General features: G+C 31.9%; 1 protein-coding gene across 2 annotated transcripts in view; it reads right to left on the reverse strand.

Annotated features, from left to right (window-relative positions):
• Nucleotides 1-22348, reverse strand: part of LOC113520402 (spondin-2-like) — a 103219-nt gene that overhangs the window by 9258 nt on the left and 71613 nt on the right. Inside the window, exons 1-2 of one of the 2 annotated variants that reach the window (XM_026905728.3) lie at nucleotides 2021-2605; nucleotides 1453-1643 (exon numbers count right to left, since the gene is read on the reverse strand). In XM_026905728.3, the coding sequence (XP_026761529.3) occupies nucleotides 1453-1643; nucleotides 2021-2091 (262 nt within the window). In that variant the 5' untranslated portion in view covers nucleotides 2092-2605. Of the gene's footprint in view, nucleotides 1-1452; nucleotides 1644-2020; nucleotides 2606-22348 lie in introns of those variants that run through there. The other variant, XM_052898149.1, reaches the window with a different exon arrangement.

A 22348-nucleotide genomic window follows, 5' to 3' on the forward strand; every position in this document is an offset into this window, starting at 1 on the left:
ATTATATTATAATAATGTCACAGCATAATTTATGTTCAGTGTTATCTATCATATCTATATATAGATATCAGCTACCACTTTCCAATGAGACTAAACGGCAATTTGTTCACTCTGTTGAAAATGTATAAAAAACATTAATAACTATGTATATTTGTATGTTGCCGCTGCAGTATATTATTTACCGGAGATACGTAAAGACAAATTGCCAACATGCTTGCCTTTATGTTGTTAGTAGATATGTACATAGAATTAACAGTATTCCCTGTCTTCTTCTTTTAATGATAATATGTAAATAAGTATTCAATAAAACATAGGTTTTAATTAAATCTTCTTATCGTTCACGGTTCACTTTCATAACGATTCTAGGAAGGTTAAGTAATTAGTAAAATTTCACAATACTATTTATTACTTATATTATAGGAATAAACATTTGTTTGTTTATATATTCTTGTACCAAAAGATTTATAATAAGATATCTTGCAGTTATTTGTTAGTTTTTTTTTTCACTAAAAGCGCCTGAAAATTTATGTATAGCAAATATTTTGAGTAACTACACTTTGCTCCTCAATTAAAATCAAAATCCCTTTTTATTTATCTCTAACTTGCTTAATTCATGACTTTGTCCGCGATATATATGTTTATGAACCGAGATAAAAAGTAACTTATGTCCTCCATGTATTTCTACGTGTATACTAAATTTAATACTGATTCGTTATAAGCTGTCGGGCACTAAGAAGTAACAAATAAACATACTTTCACATTTATAATATTAGTAAAGGTATTAATTACGAAGTGGAGAAATTCTTGTACAGTAAGAAGCAGTGTTTTTTTTATATATACATTTGTAATCAATTATATTCACGCACAAAAGGGTTGACTGCGTGACTCTTTATCTATATCATGCATCACATTTAAAGCAAAAACGTCTTTCGAAATAATGAGGTCAATTATGAGCTGCAGCCCCTTGAACTAGAGACTGAAAATATATAATCCATGCAGAACAATTATTTTGATATTATTAATACCAACCTTAAATTATAATTTAATAATTAAAGTTTTTATTAAAAAAAAAACCGACTTCAATCCTAGCAGAACCAGTTACTTTAATTTAAAATATAAAGTGCTGATCCAATTTTGATAAAATTCAATCTGAAAGTGAATTCTTTTAGATAAAAAAAAAATCATCTCGTTTATAAATGATGAGCGAGTTTATAAGCGATGAAAAGGTAACAATGGTAGAAAATACAACAAAATTGAGAACTTCCTCCATTTTTTAAGTTGGTTTAAAAAAGAACAGACTGCAGCACGATTATGTCCCTTTTTTTAATTACTGGAATCGATTCTGCATCACCCGGATAGCATTCTTGGTGTTTCAGAACAGTTTTTCGTTATGTATATCTACAAAGTTACACCATTTATGATAAATACCGAGATAGTATAAATAAATCTTACCAACATATGTCTGGTCCGGCATGAACAGAAACGGGATTTGCTGATTAGTTTCTATAGTTAGTTTGTATGTGCCTTTATTTTTGCTTGGAATTAACACTTTTGCTTGTGGTGGCGTTTGATCGCATTTTCCTTGCTGAGCACCAAACACAACGGGCGCATTAAATAATGCTATAATAATATATATTACAAACCTGCAATTAAACATACATAACTATAAACATAATTTGATTACAACTTTATTTACGTACTAACTTCTTTTGATTTCATCCGCGTGACCGGGATATGTCTATATGGGATAAATAATGGTCTATGTCCTTCTCCATCCCTATACTATATACTACTTGTATTTCGAATTTCATAGTGGCTAATTAAGCCGTTAACCGTGTGGTCCCGGTATAGAAAGGCCAAACCTTTCTCTTCCCTAGTTGTCGTAAGAGGCGACTAAGAGTTCAACTAAGAGGCGAAAAAAACTTACTTCATATTTATAGTATTAGCACAGTTAATATAATACTACTTGTATACTAGTAGTATTAGTAAGAATTACAAAACAGAAAAAAAAAACACATACATTTTGAAAGCACAATGTTGAATTAATTGATGAAGTTGATTTTGGAAAAATAGAACTTCTTTTAATAACATAAACTGTGTTCTTGATTAACTGTTTGTTTTACGAATTAATTTAGACAATTTTGTTCGATAAATCCAATTGTTTACGTATTATAAAACATATGCAGCACCACAGCACATTTTATTATATTACGACACTGATAGATTATTCACGTTAATGGTAAATTTCGGCAAAGAATTGTATTAATAAACCAACCAATTGTTTACATATAACAAAACGGAAAAACCCTCAGACATTTTAATAATACTACACTGAATTTCAATTGAATTTCATTTTAACGTTAATAATTAGTTTAGTTGATTTTGATCGAGAAACTAATTAATCGTTTATGTATTACAAAACGGAAATACAACTGTCGCACAATTTCGTAACACACACTGTATTCTTATTTATTCGTTTCAATCATCGACTTAGACAAACGATTTTGATTGATAAACCGATTAATATCGATTCGCCGATGCTTAACCGAGTTTAAATTGCCGCGAGCATGTGCAAATTCAATTCGATAGAATCGATTAGGTTAGCCCGCCGTCAACTAATCGTGGTCTACTCAAAATAAACTGGAGAAGTTGGAACATCGCCAAACTTCGTTCGTAGAATATACGACATATTTCTTTTAGGCGAGTTTCGAAATGTTTTCGTACTTCGCTTTCCATTTTGTGTGTAATTGTATTAGGCCGGAGCCGAGAGGTTATGAAGTTCAAAATTACTACGCGTTTTGACGTGGGAGAAAGGGATTCTTTTATGAATGGATCGTTGCGTTTCAAAACTAACTGTAACTCGAGGCTTTGCTCATGCTGAATAAAATTAAAAGTAAGGGCTTACCAACTCTAATAAAATAAAATGCATGTATGATTCCATATATACTCATTCTCATCGCTTATGCCGGGTCAATCAGTTCACCGGGTCCGATATCCAATTTAATTTCTAAAAAAATCAGGTCATCGATTATAAAAAACAAAATATCATCATGTACACCAAGTTTGAGGGGTCCACTGAGTCTGATATGTATACTTCGATTACTAAAATAAATTCTAATTTTAATTTCAAGTACCCTGAAATTTTGTATTAAATTTTCTAATAAATAGCTATTTTCTAATTTCTAATAAAAACCTATTATAGAAAAATCATGTCAATAAAATAATATTATATTATATTATATAAAGAATAATTTAATGTTCAATATATAATCCGATATTGATCTAATTTATAGATATCGTAACTATATTTGATATGTATCACCCTTCTCTAATTCCTAGTTACATAAAAAATTATCGTAGCATACGAATGTTTGATTTGTCATTGTCTTGCCTGTTTTTATCATGAACTGTGTCGTTCTCCTGTTGACCAGTGCAATTTCTAACATAAAGGTATAATCCTATAGGTATAACATAATTAATACCCGTGTATTTAAACGACTATAAATTCAGACTTGACGTGCCGAAGATTCCAGTAAAATTAATATCCGTACTCCTCTAGATGGGAATTAAAGAACCCCTATCAAATTATTTGTGTTCCGTGTTAATGACCTAAATTATATTGAGGTCGTTTTCATCTATTTATATATTATTTTAATTTAACTTTATTTTTGTGTAGTTTATTTTCCTTTGTTATCGGAATAAATATACTTTGTAACACATACTAGTACTTCTCATTCTCAAGATGTCGTAAAGCAATTAAAAAAATAAAGATAGTTCTTTATTTACCACACTATACATACTATAGTGTGGTCCCGGCATAGAATGGGCCAACCCTTTCTTTCCCATGGCTGTCATAAGAGGCGACTAAGGGAACTTAATGATCGAAGGCTAGACAGTAGCGTCTCTCTTAAAACATGACCAAAATATAACTGCGGTCGCGAACCTGCTTTTCAAGCGTGGCAAAACTGGCAAAAATCCCCAAGAAGGAAACCTTCAGTTCAGCAGTAAACAGTTAACGGCTGATATAATAATAATATTATAAATATACAAATAACAGGGGGGAGAAGGGATTGTTAGTAATGGAGACTGAGAATCCCATTGCTAGCAATATACCCAACCAGGTCGACCTCCTCGCAGTTCCCCCTGGAAACTATTATAATTAATTCCAGATGAATTCATCATGATGGGCTAACTGGCCTGTTTTCATCCTCATCGATCACCCTTCACTGGTAGCCCGCCAACGTATCCCGTTAGCATTCCATTTTCATCCAATAAAAAAAATACAAATAACAATAATTAATAATTATAAACAATGGATATACTATATAATTATACAATACTAATTACAACAACATATAATATGAATAGATACACATCAATATTTAAATAATGTATAATAATAATACAGAAAATCGTGCATATTGTGAAACAATTTCAATGATTGGATAATATTGTAAGAAATTGATTTACTATTTCTAAAGTAAAAAAAAGGTTGTCTTCCTATCTCCTACTTGCTGTGCTCAAAAGGGCTCGAAATTAAAGTTGTTTTGATATTTTCCAACTACATTATGGAATGTGATAAGAAATAAATAAATATGTATTGTGACACCAACAACGTTGGCCTTCTATTCCTATATTACAAAATATATAAAATGGCTGTATGCAGTTTTTTTTACATGTTGTACAAAATCGAAGACAAAAACACTTATTTATTCATTCGAAATGTCTGTACAAAGTAAAGATTATTTTATATTAATTAAAATTTAAATATTATATATTTTTTTTAATTTTTAATGACTTCAAGGTTGTTTTATTGTTATTACTATACTTTTATAGTATAAAGTATATCAGTAAATTATTAATGCAATTACTACCTACCATATATCTATTAAGGGTGTTATAGTGACGTCATTTACAGTCACGTTTCTAGGTCATCTGTCACTGTACACAAAAGCTTCAAACGTGACTACAAGAAGCCAGCTATACATATCCTAGTTATTAATAAATAATTCAAAGTTCTAAATTTTTAAGTAATCAATATACAACATATTCTAAGGTATAAAGGTATTTAAAAAATTACATTGATATAAGTATGGTATCATAATACATACATACATACATACATTTGTCATCCTTTTCATCCTCAGGATAAATATTGAATTTTAACCCTACTGGCGTTATTGGCAATTCGGCATACGCTAGCAGACTACTATTAATAGATGAAGCCAGTTGGTTTATAGTGAAGAATTCACGAGGAATTAACCACGATGGTTTTCAGGTGTTCCGTACAGGAACTAGCCTTCCTATTTCTAACATTTATTTTCTTCCCGAATATCATATGTAATTGTCAAGGTGAACACACAGTATGAGAAGGAAAACTGAAAGTACATTCCATTCCCATCCGTGCCCATCCCATTCGTGTTTCAACCGTGAAGCAGTTGTGTTTGCATGGCTGTGTTTCGGTTTGAAGGTTGGGATATGGCGTGAATTTACTGGGTACAGAGGAATAACACCAGAGTCCTCAGAAATGGCAACGCATGGGGGGTATCATGGGTGAAACAGTATACTCTGTTATGTCCATGGTACTGCTTATGTCTATAGGCGACGGTTACTACTTTCCATCAGGTGAGCCGTCAGCTTGTTTGCCATTCTAAGTTGTATAAAAAAAACTGCAAGTACATATTCATCGTGTCATCAGCCATTAACCGTCCACTACTAAACAAAGGCCTTCCTCATAAAGGGGGTTTTGCCAGTAGTAGACATAATTGGCAAGTGAATTAGTAACTGCAGTAAGGTTTTGGCGATGTTTTAAGAGGGACGCTGCTAACCATTCAGTTTCATTAGTCGCTTTTTATGACACCTATGGGAAAGGAAGGGGTGGTCCATTTTATGCCGGGACCACACAGCCAAATTAAATATTAATTCGTTGTATTATTACTCCAACACCATGAGAAGGATTGTTAGTAATGGAGACCTAACAGTCATTTGCTAATAATCAGCTTCTATCAGGCCGGGCACGCAGTTCCCTCTGGATACCATCTCGGTCAATTCTTGCAAAATTCATCTCGATGGGCTGTCTGACCTGCTTTGGCCCTCGCCTACATCACTCACTGGTGCCTTGCCAGCGTATACCAATAACGCGTACGGGGTTACCATTCCAATTACATTCATCTGGGGGGAAAGGGATTGTCAGGAGACTGAGAATCCCATTGCTAGCAATATACCCAACCAGGTCGACCTCCTCGCGGTTCTCCCTGGAAACTATCATGGTTAATTTCTGATGAATTCATCATGATGGGCTAACTGGCCTGTTTTTATTCTCATTTATCACTCTTCACTGGTGCTCTGCCAGCGTATCCCGTTAGCGCAGGCGGGGTTACCATACTATTTTCATCCATTGAAAAAAAAATTACATTCGTCTTTCCCCATTAAAAATACTTCACCTCCCTATGATATTAAATGACGCTGTGAAGTGTTCAGTAATTCTTATTTAATAGAAGATAACTTATAAAATAATTGACAAACATAAATAAAATCACCGATATATAAAATATGAATATAATACCGCACAATTTGCCAAATTATTCCATATCCGTGGTATTCAAAAATAAATAAACATTACCGCTTCAGTGGCCTCATGAAAATTGTATTCATTGTGGAAATGCAAAAAAGGGAACAACATGATACTGAAACGTCGAATGTTATCTATATATAATTGTAGCGGGTGATGAATATAAAAAAAGTGTTGTGATGCAACTTATTGCTGATTGGTTAACAGTAGCTATATTTTGCCTTTTAAAAATAATTTTTGTTTAAGTTTGTTTGGTTGAACTGTTTCATTTTTGTGCATAAATCGACTGTGTCGGTATTTGTCTCCATCAGACAACGACTCACGTGACTTTGGCGTACGTTTTGAGTATGTATGAATAGTTAAAATATGATATGGTGATATAATTACTATATGGAGTGAAAACTTAAAAAAATTAGTTCTTAGAAATGTAAGCGCTTGAAGGGTACGTTTTGTTATTCATGTCAATAAGCGATGGTTACAACTTTCCATCAGGTTAGTCGTTAGCTTGTTTATTGGTAGTATAAAAAAATTCTAATCACACAAAAAGCTAAAAAGGTTTTCTTTTTCCATCAAATTTTTCATCAAATAATAAAAAAAAAATTAATTACCCAAGTTATTACTATACTATTAATAAGAACGTAGAATTGTTAGCTGATATGGTAAATTCTTACGTGCACACATACACAGTGTAGGATAATCCCCACTAGATGGAGTTGCCGATCTCAAATACATTACAGGAAGTCAGTGGATGCAGGTGGCTCAGGATCGTTCTTTATGACGGTCTATAGGGAAGGCCTATGTCCATCAGTGGACAGATAATGGCTGAAATGATGATAAAGATAGTAAATTCAAAATTTTTACTATTTTGCAATCCATATCTTATAGAGAAAAATGTTTAACGTTACTGATTGAATAGTTAAAAGGATATTACTGTTTTAACCGATTACAAAAAGATCGAGGTTTTATATTTATTCACAGACAGAATAACTTATAAAGAGATGGTAATATTTTTAATTTCATTCTGTGTTCTTCAAAACAGCATATTGAACAAATGCATATTTGAAGATAACGTTGTTACCTCATAAGATTTTCAAAGTATCAAGAAATTCTCGGCGTATTCATAGTCAAAATGTCGCAGTCATGAAATCTAAATGCGTTCGTGAGTTCGTATAATTTTCGCAAAGAAAGCTCGAGGCGAGCGGGCTGCCATTGAATTCTGAATCCGGTTCTCTTCAAATGAAATTCTGACCCGTTCCGCTTCTGAGCGTGGACACGGCGTACTTACAAGGACCGGGAATGAAATATCAATGCCGTTTGTCTTTTAATATCCATACATTGCCTATTGTTCCTAAGTAAACTCTAAATTGTTTTGACGGTCTTGATTGCTGGCACATTTGGAACTTCGAGTTTTAGTGAATCTGAAAATTTATTACACATAATACGAAAATCAGAATAAAAAAAAAGATTGATTCATCAATAACGGGTACAGTTGGCAAGTTAGAATGTGAAGCTGTATATTTTTTTTGTCATTTTTCGACCCATGTTCTTTTTAGAAAGAATATTCAGTTTTCCTATCAGGAAGCTTTGTGAAAAATATGCTAATTTTTTCGATTTCATCGTCTTTAGTATTTATATTTGATGGTCTGTAATTAAATGACAAAATCAGCTAAAAGCGTGTGGGAGTCGTACAATACGCGTGGGTTTCGTATTTAAGTTTGAATAATTTAATTTGTTTGACACATCTGGTTGCGCGGATCTTTTCTGAATTATGTTTCCAACTTCATTATCAGAGAGGCTAAAGAAGCCATTTTACCAATATGAATTTTAATATTTTTTATATAGTACTTATTCTATTCAAACGCCATTTTTAATGCTTAATCGAAAATTGCAAACAGGCTGCGGTTTATCAAATGGAAAGTGGCAACCGTCGCTTATAGACATGAAAAGCACTACGAATTGCACAGAGTATACTATGATACCTATAGTTCCATTCATGCATTGCCATTTCTGAGAACTACGATGTTGCATTTTCGAACTCTATAATTTTACTACCATATTCCAACCTTCAAACCAAAACACAAACATGCAAGCACAGTTTTACGACAGAAACACAGGTCGGACAGATGCTCCTGTATAGATGATTTTTATACATTCTCCCTCTGATAAACTCTTTGTATAGTATAACTATATAAATAAAATATCTAGGTCTTATTCTTATGGTTTAACCTACAATTTTGAGTAAATATCTCGTGCAGGGTATAGATTACTTAGTGCATCTATATGAAACGGTTTTATTAGCCCTGTGGGTACTATGAGAATTAATTCAATAACGCAAATATAATACAACAGCAACATATAAGTTTCATACTAATATGCTGTAAAAATATGGTCATAAATATAAAAATATCGACCGAACTGATGACAATATCAATCCAACGACGTTTTAGTTCGACAATATGAAACCAATAATAACAATAATTGGTTTCATTAGTTCATAAAATATGAAGTTTAGTATAGAAATATGTTAATGTAATAACAATGAATATTAGTTAATAAAAATATTAATATTTTTATTAACTAATTGATTAGTGTATTAATTTATTTATTTATAATATAAATAATATTTAATTATATAATAAATTATAATAATTGGTTTCATATAGAAATATGAAACCAATTATTATAATAATAATTGTTTTCATATTGTCGAACTAAAACGTCGTTGGATTGATAAATTGTAATCAATTCGATTGATAGATATTCTTGACCATATTTTCACAGATGCATATTAGTGTTTTACCATATGATCCCAGCATAGAATGAGCCACGCCTTTCTTTTCTGTGTCGTAAGAGGCGACTAAGCGAACTTAACGATCGAGGAATATGCAGCAATGTTCCTTTTTAATCATCACCAAAGCTAAACTGCAGTTGCCAATTCGTCTGCCAAATGCGGCAACTACTGGCGAAACCCTCCAACAGTGGACAGTGACGTGATCAGTACGGCTGATATGATAATGATGATGTTATAACTCGCCAATACATCCGACAATATAGGATTACAATCCGAGTATGACCTGATTCCTGGTTGTTGCAATTCAAGAGTGCTATACAAAATTTTCTTTGGCAATAGTTTGGAATTGAAATTGTTAACGAGATTAGATTCAAGAGTGAACCTGCTGGTATTTTGCAGAATGTATTATAAAAATAATGTTATTGTCCAGCTCTTCTCCATATTTAATCAGAATGCCACTGGATTTAACATTTTATGAGCGCTGGCAACATTATACTTAGCATGGCATACGCGTATGACTCTCATACATATGTATGTGGTCACAGAAACGATAGGGTTCTGTTCCGAATTGCTGAATCTGTTTATGTATATCTAAAGAACTAACCCATCATTTACAAACAAATGTTTTCGACCGAATATCGTTTTTTGTGTGTATATTACGCCTCGTATTCGCTAACTTTTTCACCTATAATAACGATTATTTTTACGATTTTTCTTTTGTATTCTTCGCATACCATTTTATTTACAAATAAAGTTAATTTGTGTGAAAGAAAGTCTCAAATTATTTAAATTTGGATCAAGAGCAGTATTGCTGTTTACACACAAGGGATTAGTGTTTCAATTCTATAAGATTCAGCAATGGAGGTGAAATGCGATTTATGGGACAATTATGGGAAAGGAAATGCTTCCTGACAGTAGGCACATTGTTACAGAAAGGAAACTCTAAACATAGTATTGCGCGTTTATAAATTAATAATGGTATTCAGGGTGTAATCAAAATTAATAACATCCTTTTAAAGTATTATAACAACTACCGGTTTAACTTACGTGTAATTGGATTGTGAAAACTGAACTAGTTTCGGGATCAAACCGTGACCTTTAATCATGAGCAGTTGTGTATAATACATTAAAATACTTATAATATGTGTTTACGAAACTTTTAACAATAAAATCTTTTTAAAGGATTGTTTTAACGAAAACTGAATTTTTTTCTCTAAAGAATCGTCACAATCAGAAGCGACAAAAAATATTTAATTTCCCTAATTAATATATAGATAGAGGCACGTTAGTATGAAAGATTAAGTTTTTTGTAATTATTCTTTATGTAAATGCATATACATCAATCCGTACAAAATTTGGGAATGGAAAGATTTTCTTTTTCATTTAAAATATGGCTATGGGAAAAGGCCTCCGCATGGGGATTATATCGCTTCCGTCCATGAACAGGAAGGAAGGAACCATCAGGATCTGGTGCCATTTCTCAAAAATAATGTTAGGGGGAGTGAAATGGCTACTCATTGTAAACTCTCTGCAGTGTCATTACTGTAGGGTTGTGATGACATTTTTTGAATCTATTAAGCTAAATCTGGGTCAACAGAAAGTTTAAAAAATTATCTCTTAAAAAGTGGATTTTTCTTTCAAGTCTTATATTATCAAGTTAATGACCCTAATTGTACGGTGCTTATAATCCTTACTAACATTATAAATGTGAAAATGAGTTTGTTTGTTACCTCTGACCGCCTTAACCAATCACTATGAAGTTTAGTATACGGGTGTTATACGAGATGAAAATGGATATAGGCTACATTTTATTCCGGTCAGTAAATATACCAGTCACGTGGACGGAGTCGCGGGTAAAAGCTAGTAATAAATAAATAAATAAAATGTATTTTTAAAATAAACAATGAAATATCTAATTACATAATGTTAACAAACCGTTTATGTCCAAAGAAAAATGTTTAATATAAATTTAAAATGTTCAATGTTCATCACACGGAGACTGCCTCGTTTTTTACAGGAGTGTATTATTATATTTTTTTTTCATAACAATTTTGATAAAATTTTACAAGCGAAAATTTCCACTCGGATGAGGCAGTAAAAAAGCCCAATCGGCCGATAAGTGTTAAAGAATTCATCGATTCCATTTCCCATGATTTTTACATCAGGGCCATCAATGAACTTTTATTAAAACGGTAAATATGCATAACAAAAAATGTCCGCTGCTTCGGTAAAAAAAATATATTTTTTATAGCCCGCTACTTCGTATGCATGGATTTGAGAAGTAAAAAAAACTAATGAAATCTCTAGATGGCTATGTAAAATAAAACATGTATTAGAACATATATATTATATATATAATAAAAAATATATATTATTTTTTTACCACAAAGGTGGCAAATAAGTATACTGCCCGTCTGATAGTAAACAGTCATGATAGCCTATGGACGCCTGCGATATTAGGGATGTCACGTGCGTGTTGCCGATATTAAAAACATCTTAATACGTGTACACCCTTTCTGAAGAACTCCATATTGTAGTTTGTATGAAGTACTATAGTGTACTGTAGTATTATTTATAACTAAGTTCAAAAAAGGAGACGGTTATATACAGCGAAACGATATATTAAATATTTATGTATGTTTACCGATTTCTCCGTCAATTGTGGACCAATTTTCATAATTATTTATTTATTCGAACTACTTAAGTGGTCACCAAGTTATAATCTAATTATGGAACCCTAAAGAAATCGAGAGCAATCATTAAATTTTATAAGCATATATATAATGTTTCATATTTTTCAAAACTTATTCAGATATTGGTATCTGGTAATCATCATCGCCTTTTGCTGAGTTGATGATAGAAGATCTAACACCTCAATGGTTAGGAGTTAGAGAATAAATACGTATAGTTCTATTTACTGCATTTTTTTAAGTCTTTTATTAAATACTTTGATCATATTCATATCAATAATAAGATTGTTTATAGACAATATCTGTAATTAAAAGGCAAACCTACATAGTTGAAATTATGTTATATTTCGTTGTGTATTTGTGGATGTATGCATACACATTATACATATGTGCACATACCTTTTACGACCGTCCAGTTAGTACTTACCGCTTGTTACATAGTAGTTTACTGTAATTTAATTGAAACTGTCTAGTTGCGTGGTAGGCTGCAGTGTTGGTAGTATTATTATCTTGTTTTACTACACGTTCGATTGTTTCAGTATAATGGTTTCCTAATAGCGTTTCGCCGTCAACAATAAGTACATACATAATGTTAATACTCACTATATATTATAAATGTGCAAGTTTGTTTGTTTATAGCGCATTAACGGTTTAACTAATTTCTATTAAATTTTGCATACACGTACTATATGGGATGGAGACGGATATATGTAACTTTTTATCCCGGTCAGTAAACATATCCCGGTTATACGAACTAAGTCGCGGACAAAAGCTTAATTAAGCCTATATTATAAATGCGAAAGTTTATAGATGTAATGTAATTCTTTTTATTTGTATACTATTGTTTTTTTGTTTGTTTTGTTTTTGTTTCTTTTGATCTTGTTTTGTGTCCTACTGTGCGATTCGCATGCTTCTTTGATTAAATTATTTCTTTCTTTATTTCGTTTTATATATGTATAAATGGATTATCGTTATTCTTTCACACAAAAACAATTGAACAGACTTAAATCTTTGGTACATTAATAGGTTATATCTTAATTTAAAATATACAGTACTTTATATATTGAGTTACGCGAGCGAAGTCCCAGAATGCAGCTAGTTTGTTTGTTTGTAACACTTTATTGTTCAGTAGCCTTAAATTATAGGATACAGAGTTCTTAAGAAAATAATGAGCACAATGGCAGACTTATCCCATAAAAGGTATATCTTCCAGTTAACCTTTGAATATCTATTAGAAATTGTGAATTAGTAGATACAAAAACAAATTACTGCTAATATGTGTCATAAAGGATTATGCTATATGATTCAAGGAAATCAAGATACTAAGTATTTCATGAAATATCTAAGAAAACCACGATTTCGCGGAAGATAAATATCTTTTCAATCAATCTTGTACGGCAAGACGATGAAAAATGGTAACCGTCGCTTATAGTCATGAAAAGTATTATGGCCATTACCTATTCGATAACAGTTCTAATCTTTAGACGTTGCCTTATCTGTGATCTCTGTAGTTTCACTGCCATATCCTTTAAATTGAAACATAGCCATGGTAGCACAGATGTTACATGGCAGAAATTAATCTGAGGTACCGTAGTCAAATCATTTCTGTACAAAATCAATATTTTCATCTATTATTTTTTCTTGTTGAAAAATCTCTGAATTTGGGTAAAACATTATAATATGTTTAGTGACATATCGTTACAAAAAACTAATTTTTCTTTTACAACACAGAGGTCACACGAGCATGTGGCTCACCTGATAGTAGGTGACTTCCGCCGTCCATGATCAATCAAGGCATTACTGGTGTGCTGCCGGCCTTTTGAAAAGGAATATGCTCTTTTCTTAATAACTAAATCTGGTAAAATAACTAAGAAAAACTTAAAATTCCTTTTTGAAGTTACTTAAAAACGTATTCAGTTTTTTCTAGATTAATCTTAAACATAAATTTCAATTTCACGTTTAAATCCTCGATATCTCAATGCAGATGAATAAATTACGACACTGACCGAACCCATAATACCATCTGACACGGGCCGACCTCTATTTTATTCCAGAGTTTGAATTTTAACGGAAACATTGGGTGACTTCCACCAGGAGAAACTTTGTCCACTCGTTAAATTTGACACCGCGGTCCGGCAGAAGTTGTTACAAGTTACAATGCAATAGTCCTAGTTTCCTAGATGAGTTAAAACAATAAAGTGCAATTATTGAGGGTCTGCTATTAAATATCGGTTAGTAAAAACGCATTACTAAATATTGGGGTGTTATTATTATATTATTAGGTTATTTTGTTTTGGGTTATATATCTCGTATTTTAACTTGACCTTTGACGCGAAGGTAGATAATTGTCCATCCTTTTCTATTTTACTGCTTCAGGTAGAGAGTATCAAGTTCCAAAGACCCTTTGGCTTGGTTTCTTAGTTACTAATTTGCCAAAATAGAATGTCTTTGTCAAAAAAGTTATATCACAACAGTCGAGTCAACACAAACACAATTTTTTGTGACTAGTACTAAAGAAAGTAATAAAATACTAGCTCAGTATCCGATATGTTTATTTTCCAATTATTTCTAATTACATCTTAAACTTTAAAAGCAATAAAGCGAAGTAGCAAATAACTGGTCATCAATTCCGCACTTAATTGAGCCGTTAGAGAAGTTTTCTAGTAATATCCCAGTACGATGGTTGAAATAAAAATAGAGAACTATGAAACGTTTATGTGTTTCTGATATCTGACACAGGTGGGAAAACTTTCATTTCTTACCCACGTAATGGTTTGAAAATGACTGCGTTCCTATTCTACAAAATGCAACCCTATATGTACGGTAAATGGTTCAAATTTAAGTGTCACCTTCTAAATGGCTGACAATAGTATCAACAGCTTTGTTTTTAAACTGCGATTGTTGATTTGAATTTTTATAATACATGAAAAAGAATTGTATAAACGGAAGGGTAAAAGAAATAATTACAGTGTTAGAAGTATGTTATTTTACTTAATTACACAAAACGTTTTAGAGCCACCTGCAAACACTGACTCAACGTTATAACAACACAAAAGTGGTTATCACCAGGGATGCCGACTTTGAAGGTGCTCGAGGGCTTCAGCAACCACGAAAGATGAATAATGGGTGCGGATTACTCATGACGGTTGACATAATAATATAACTAAAATAATCCTCATCTTATTATCTGTTGTTTAGGTCGCATTTGCTCGTCCAGTGTAAGTCAAGCAGTGTACGTATTGTATTGTATTGTAAAATCTTTATTATACATAATTCATACAGAATACATTAAAATAATTTAATATACAATGGCGGACTTATCCCATAAAGGGATCTCTTACAGTCAACCTTTGAGAAGCTGAAAAAAACTGTAGAATGTACAAGGGTAATAACAGTACAGCTAAAGATAAACTAAATAATACCCAGTAAAAATATTATATATAATACAATAAAAACAGCTGTATACACTTACATATGTAAATAATAAAAGTACATCAATAATAATTTAACATAAATACACAAATTAATAATAATAAACCTACACACATAAATATATACATACATACATATATTTACAATTGGCTCAATGTAAAAGGAGTTTCAGAATAAAATTTTATGATACTTGCTGCTGTATCTAGTTATCAACAGAGAAAGAGCATCCACAAGGTTTTCTAAAAGCCGGTGCCCTTGGTCATCACTCCATCCAACGAAAGTCGTTCTACACTAGGTTTATCTGTATAGCTGGTCACATCTGTACGGGTTCGAATTCATTTGCATCCTTTTAAACGAGTATTTGGCCAGTGAAATTGCATAAAATTTTCGTGTTATCATGGGAGATACAAATTGTTGACGTTTAGCGACCTGACCCTCTAAATAAGTGGTAAGCTTCCTCAAAGGGACATCAAGATCATAAGTTTCAAGAAAAGAGCATTATCCTTTTTAAAAGGCCGGCAGCACACCTGCAATGCCTTTGGTGTTGTGGGTGATCATGGGCGGCGGTAGTCACTTACTATCAGGTGAGCCGCATGCTCGTATGCCCCCTGTGTTGTAAAAAAAAATTAAGTAATGTTACGCAGACGAAGTCGCGATTAAAAGCTAGTAGCATGTAAAAGTTATATTGTATCGAAATCCAGCGATAGTATTTATAAAAACAAACTTTTTTAACTTTCTGTAGATACAGAAGACGCGATCAGGTGATCGATTTCCTATGAAAGCCTCAATAATATTTTTCATATTTTGACGATGTTTCTGAGAAGTACTAATCGCTTACATCTTATGTAAACATAACACGCCTCTATATATAAGTGGCAAACAAATCTATCAATAGAAATAACAAATTATATAAATTAGCAATCCGCCCCGGAATCGCACGGATAAATAGATAGAAAGTTAAATGAGCAAATTTTTGATACCTTAGATTACTTTATTGTAATTTTCGTAAGGATCTCTAATCTTTTTGAAAATAATATAGATCCTATAATTCTCACTAATAATGTAGCTTTCTATAGATGAAAGAATCTTTAAAATCGGTTGAGTAGTTTTTGAATTTATCCATTACAAAAAAACACATAAAAAAGAAAATCTTTCCTCTATATTTATTTATTTGCAAAAGGAAAACGAAGACTTATTTACATAAAAAAATAACTACAAGATAACAACAATGGAGTCTCTTATAGATTTTCATCAATATAATGCGTCTATATATACAAAATTCAACAGCCTTAGATAAGTAACCTAAAGAGTATAGGATTATTTATCTCAAACACCCACACACGTGAGGCAAACATGCAGTTATGCATGCATTATAGTGTTAGTATAGACATAGACTAAATTTTACTCGAATTTTCTATTTTACTAGATTTTACTTCGTCCATCGTTTTAATAGGATAATAAAAATAATAAAATACCCTGTGTCTTTTACCCAACATGACCTGTATACCAAATTTCACGATTAGTTAAATTGTTAAAATGCCAAAATGTAATAAAAAAAATCACATATATTAATAAGGCAAGGTTCAATATAATATCATATAAGTAATTTTAAGTTGCATAAAAAAGTCGGTTAAAAATCTTTTCTTTTCATGTCTATAACACGTGATAATCCAAAGAATAACGATTAAAGGAAAAAAGTGTACAAAGAATATAAAAGCTCGTTACATAATTAATTCCCGTACACGTTTCGTAGGTTAGGTATACTTTATTTTTCCATACGAACTTTTAAAAAGGTTAAACGGGTTGTCAGTTCGTTTAACCCTTTTAACGGTTTTATTTCTGTAAATTTCGTGTTAAATTTATTCATATAAATTGTATTTATGTCGACTTACAGAACGGTGATGAATTTTTTAGGGTTCAAAGAAAAAAAAAATCGTTTTACAACTTCGTACATACGTTTGTCCTTCTGTCACAGTTTTTTTAGAAACTATCAATATTATTAATCTGATATTCCTAATTATATTATTTATTTAATTATTAATAAACATATTTTATTTAATAGTTAAATATGATAATATTCTTTGCATATTTTATCAACTAACTTCAAAAAAAGGAATTTCTCATTTCGGTTATATATATATATATATATATATATATATATATATATATATATATATATATATATATATATATATATATATATATATATATATATATATATATATATATATATATATATATTTATATTTATATTTATATTTGTTACCTCATAACTTTATCATTTATAAGACGATTTGAAATTTTTTTTTATCTGAAGGTTTTACTTTCCCACTCCCATAGAAATTTTGTAAAAATTGGTTCAGTAATTGGATTTTTTAATCAAAATAACTGGTTTTGCCGCAATTGAAGTCTTTTTTTAAACACAATCTTAAATTATTTTCTTTGCAAACTGTCTCAATCGAAGCTCAAATAGGACAAGTGAAAATCTAACTCAAATAAAAACTCGTACTATACTAAATGCGTATTCAAAAACAGTCTTTTTTTCTAGTCTTCAACTTCTGATAGAAAGTATAAACAAACATTATCTTCAAAGTCTGTGAAGTAAACAATCTAAAATGATTAAAATTGATAAACTTATTTAATACTATTTACATATTATTTGAAAAATAGAATGTTTTAAGAATTTTGAATAATCGCAGTAAAGGTTGATATTATTATTATGTATGCAATTAAAATTTGTACATAGACAGAGTATGTCATATGTATAATAACTATAAATTTATAGCACTATTTATAGCCCTAATTTATACTATGAAAATCAATTCAGTAACATAAATAAATTGCAACATACTGGTTTCATATTGACGAATTAAAACGTCGTTGGATTGATATTGTAATCAGTTTGGTCTATAGATATTCTAGACCACAATTTGTTAAAATACATATTAGTGTATCGCCGTGTGGTCCCGGCATAGAATAGGGCATCCGTTCCTTTACCATGGGTGTCGTATGAGGCGACTAAGAAAACTTAATAGACGAGGAATGGGCAACAGCGTTCCTCTTAAAACATCACCGAAGCCTAACTGTGGTTCTCAACCCACTAGCCAAGCGTGGCAACTACTGGCAAAATCCCCCCAATAGGGGGAGGCCTATGGTCAACAGAGGACAGTTAATGGCTGATACGATGATGATGAAGGAAATAATAAAAATAAAAATTATTTTAAATACGGAACTCTGTCTGTAAATCACTTTAACCGGACCGGTTTAAATTTTGGCCTTAGCATTTCTACATTTAAGACTGAACTGAAAGCACAATATAAAAGAGCTTATATTTATTCAAAAGTGATTTTCAAAAGAGATTATAATTATTCAAAAGTGAATAAAATATTTAGTAATAATAAAAAGTGGAGTTTTATTTAAAAATTTCATATAATAAATAATTATGTGCCATTTTTTATGTAACTGGCTATGGCAAACAAATTCATGCCCCGCTTAATAGAAAGTGGTAATAATCTCCTATAGATATGAAAGTAGCATGGACATTATATATTGGATATTATATAAGTTAGTTTGGATTGTTAAGTAATTAAAAAAGACTTTACTTGGTCAATATCGACTGTCTAATGTTTAGCTGTTAAGTTACTCGCCCCTTGACAGCATTACTAAATCAGTCTAAACTCTTTCACTAGCTCATTATGCGTGAGCCTTGACCTATTTCATAATATGGGGGGAAAGGATTGTTAATAACAGTATTAGTGTTTCGGAACCGATACGACACCGTAACCTTCAAGAAAAGAGCATATTCCTTTATAAAAGACCAGCAATACACCTGCAATGCCTCTAGTATTATGGGTGCTCTTGGGCGGTGGAAATCACTTACCATCAGATGAGTAGCATGCTCGTTTGCCTCTTGCTATAAAAAAACATGAACTGTTAGAGAATTGTCAAAGAATTGTTAGATCGGTCTAATGGTCGCGTACAACGCGGTTTCAGAGATAATTTCCCCCACAAACACTCAGATTATGGAATGAACCGCCCTTTTTTTTATACCACTGAGGTGGCAAACAAGCATACGGTCCACCTGATGGTAAGCGGTTACCGTAGCCTATGAGCGCCTGCAATACCAGAGGTATTACGCGCGCGTTGCCGACCCTGAAGAAACCTCTTTATCCCCCTTTAGCCCTGCCGAGGTTTTCCCAAGAGACTACAGCATGGGGTTCTTCAAAAGGGGGATAAAGTGGTTTCTTCAGGGTCGGCAACACGCGCGTAATACCTCTGGTATTGCAGGCATTCATAGGCTACGGTAATCGCTTAACGTCAGGTGGACCGTATGCTTGTTTGCCACCTCAGTGGTATAAAAAAAATTGCTATTATTAATTATGGGGATGTAATTCCTTATCGCTAGCAATATGCACTGACAGGTCAACCTCGATACGGTTACCCTGGAAGCCATCGTGGTTAGTTTTTGATGAATTTGTCACTATAGGCCAACTGACCTGATTTCATCATCTATTATCCATCTTAAATACCCCGCCAATGGGGGGAAAAGGGATTGTTAGTAATGGAGACTGAGAATCCCATTGCTAGCAATATACCCAACCAGGTCGACCTCCTCGCGGTTCCCTCTGGAAACTATCATGATTAATTCCTGATGAATTCATCATGATGGGCTAACGGGCCTGTTTTCATTCTCATCAATCACCCAATTACTGGTGCCCCGCCAGCGTATCCCGTTAGCGCAGGCGGGGTTACCATTCCATTTTCATCCAATAAAAAAAAATACCCCGCCAATAGATAACTATAGTGTAGATAAAGCTACCATTCTATTTTCACCCCATTACGTATATTATGGTACGACAGTTGATCACCTTAATAAGGTATGTCAAAATAAAATTAAAACTACAGTGAACATTAAGAAAACTAGTAAATGCTTTATAGCTGAGCATAAACAGAATGCAGAGGTCATAAAACGCGTTGTAGGTATTTATAAGAAACGCATATTAGTCCAGGGCTTATAGACAAGTGGCAAGCGAATTCGTCGTTGGAATCGACATCGTTAGCGAGTCCGTGAGATAGAATGAGATAGCAACACCAGATGACTCATTCCAACTCACGCACTCATTAGCGATGTCGATTCTTTCGACGAATTCGCTTGCCACTTGTCTAGAGAGTCAGAACTCCTCTATACAAGCGGCAAGCAAATCCATCGACGGAACCATTATGATTAGCAAGTTCCTGAGATATAATGAGATAACAACATCTGGTTTCTCATTCTGTCATGGACTTGCTAGCAATGATGACTCCATTAATGCTTGCCACTTGTCTGAAGGGTCAGGGCCTAATGTATAATTAATTCTAATTACAACAACATACAGAAAGATAATAAAAAATAAAATAAATATTATTTTAGCTTCTACTGTTCTTATTAAGGATTATATATTTTTTTCTTAAATATCTCGTAAGTACAAATATCGGCATATTACTATTTTATTATATGTATGTACATAGATTAATCACGTATTAGTAATAGTGTATGTACATTAATTAATTAAAGTTTACTTGTTGCAAATGCATGTGACAGCTAGTGTTTCCTAAAATAGGTATAGGTACTCGTAATTACAGTCAATATCATCAAAGAGTTTAATGTGAAATTATGTCATGTATTTATGTGTGGGTGTATGTGTGTCGCGTAGCAATCGATTAACTTTGCAACAACCGCGATTAAAATCACTGAACCAGTTACAAACAACGACACGTGATAAAGCTATATTAGGATAGAGCTATATAAACAACTGTGGTGTTTTAATACACACTGTTCTCTCCTGTCGAACCCCTCACCCCGAGTTTGTTTTCTGGGTATTTAAGTATTTATAAAAAGAAGAAATGAATAATGACAATTTATAATGTTTCTTCATTTTTAAGCTGCGAGTTATACACTAATTCGAAATTTAAAGATATTTTTTAATTGTTCTGTCAGTCAGTTTTAAATAAATGTCCATGTGACACTATTGATACAATTTTATTAATTCCATGTAACAAATTTTTAAAACTTACAAATTTTAGTTTCAATTTTGAAGACTAATTCAGTAGAAATAATTAGATGTGGGAAGATGAAGTTTATATTCAGTTTCAAAACATTTTAGCCAGATTCAATACGTCTACGGAATATAAACATTTAAAATATTTCTTTATATATTATTATTTATAATACTGTTATCAAAAATATTCCTTTCTTTTAATTCATATAATAAATGATTCGTAGAATTTCTTTTCCAGTCAGGCGATGTGATAATACGGTAGAGCTGTAAGCGTTCATACGTACATAATCACATTACCTCGGCCGTGGTGTGAAATCGAATAATTCTGTATACGTATACGTAATACCATAAAAACGGCTATTTTAAGCATCTCATCATAACGATAATATATGAGAAGACCCAATTTTATAAAATACGATTTCCAACAGGATTTAAAAAATAAAAGACGTCTATTTTAAAAAAGAAAAAGTTTTCAGTTAAATTTATTATCTTGCGAATTTATTGTGTGTCATTAATCGCCTTTTTTAAACTAATTATATATACTAATCACCAATTTTAGTCTAAATAAGAATTAATATTTAATTGTCAACTTTGGAGTTGCTGCTTTTATTTGTGATATAATAATATTATAAAGGAAATAAAAAAAATATATCTGATGAGGCAAGTAGGTACTAATTAATAAAAGCACATAGACAATAAGATATGGGGTAGAGGTCTTTAAAAAGAATAATAATTTAAGTGATGCAACAAAGAGTGAAAAAAAATCTACTTTTTGAGATAAGTATGCCAGAGATCTTCTTTTCTTTCTTCTTTTAGGTTAAATTCT

This window comes from Galleria mellonella, unplaced genomic scaffold (genome assembly GCF_026898425.1).
Source record: "Galleria mellonella isolate WM207_F2 unplaced genomic scaffold, CSIRO_AGI_GalMel_v1 utg40, whole genome shotgun sequence".
Taxonomy (NCBI): Eukaryota; Metazoa; Arthropoda; class Insecta; order Lepidoptera; family Pyralidae; genus Galleria; species Galleria mellonella.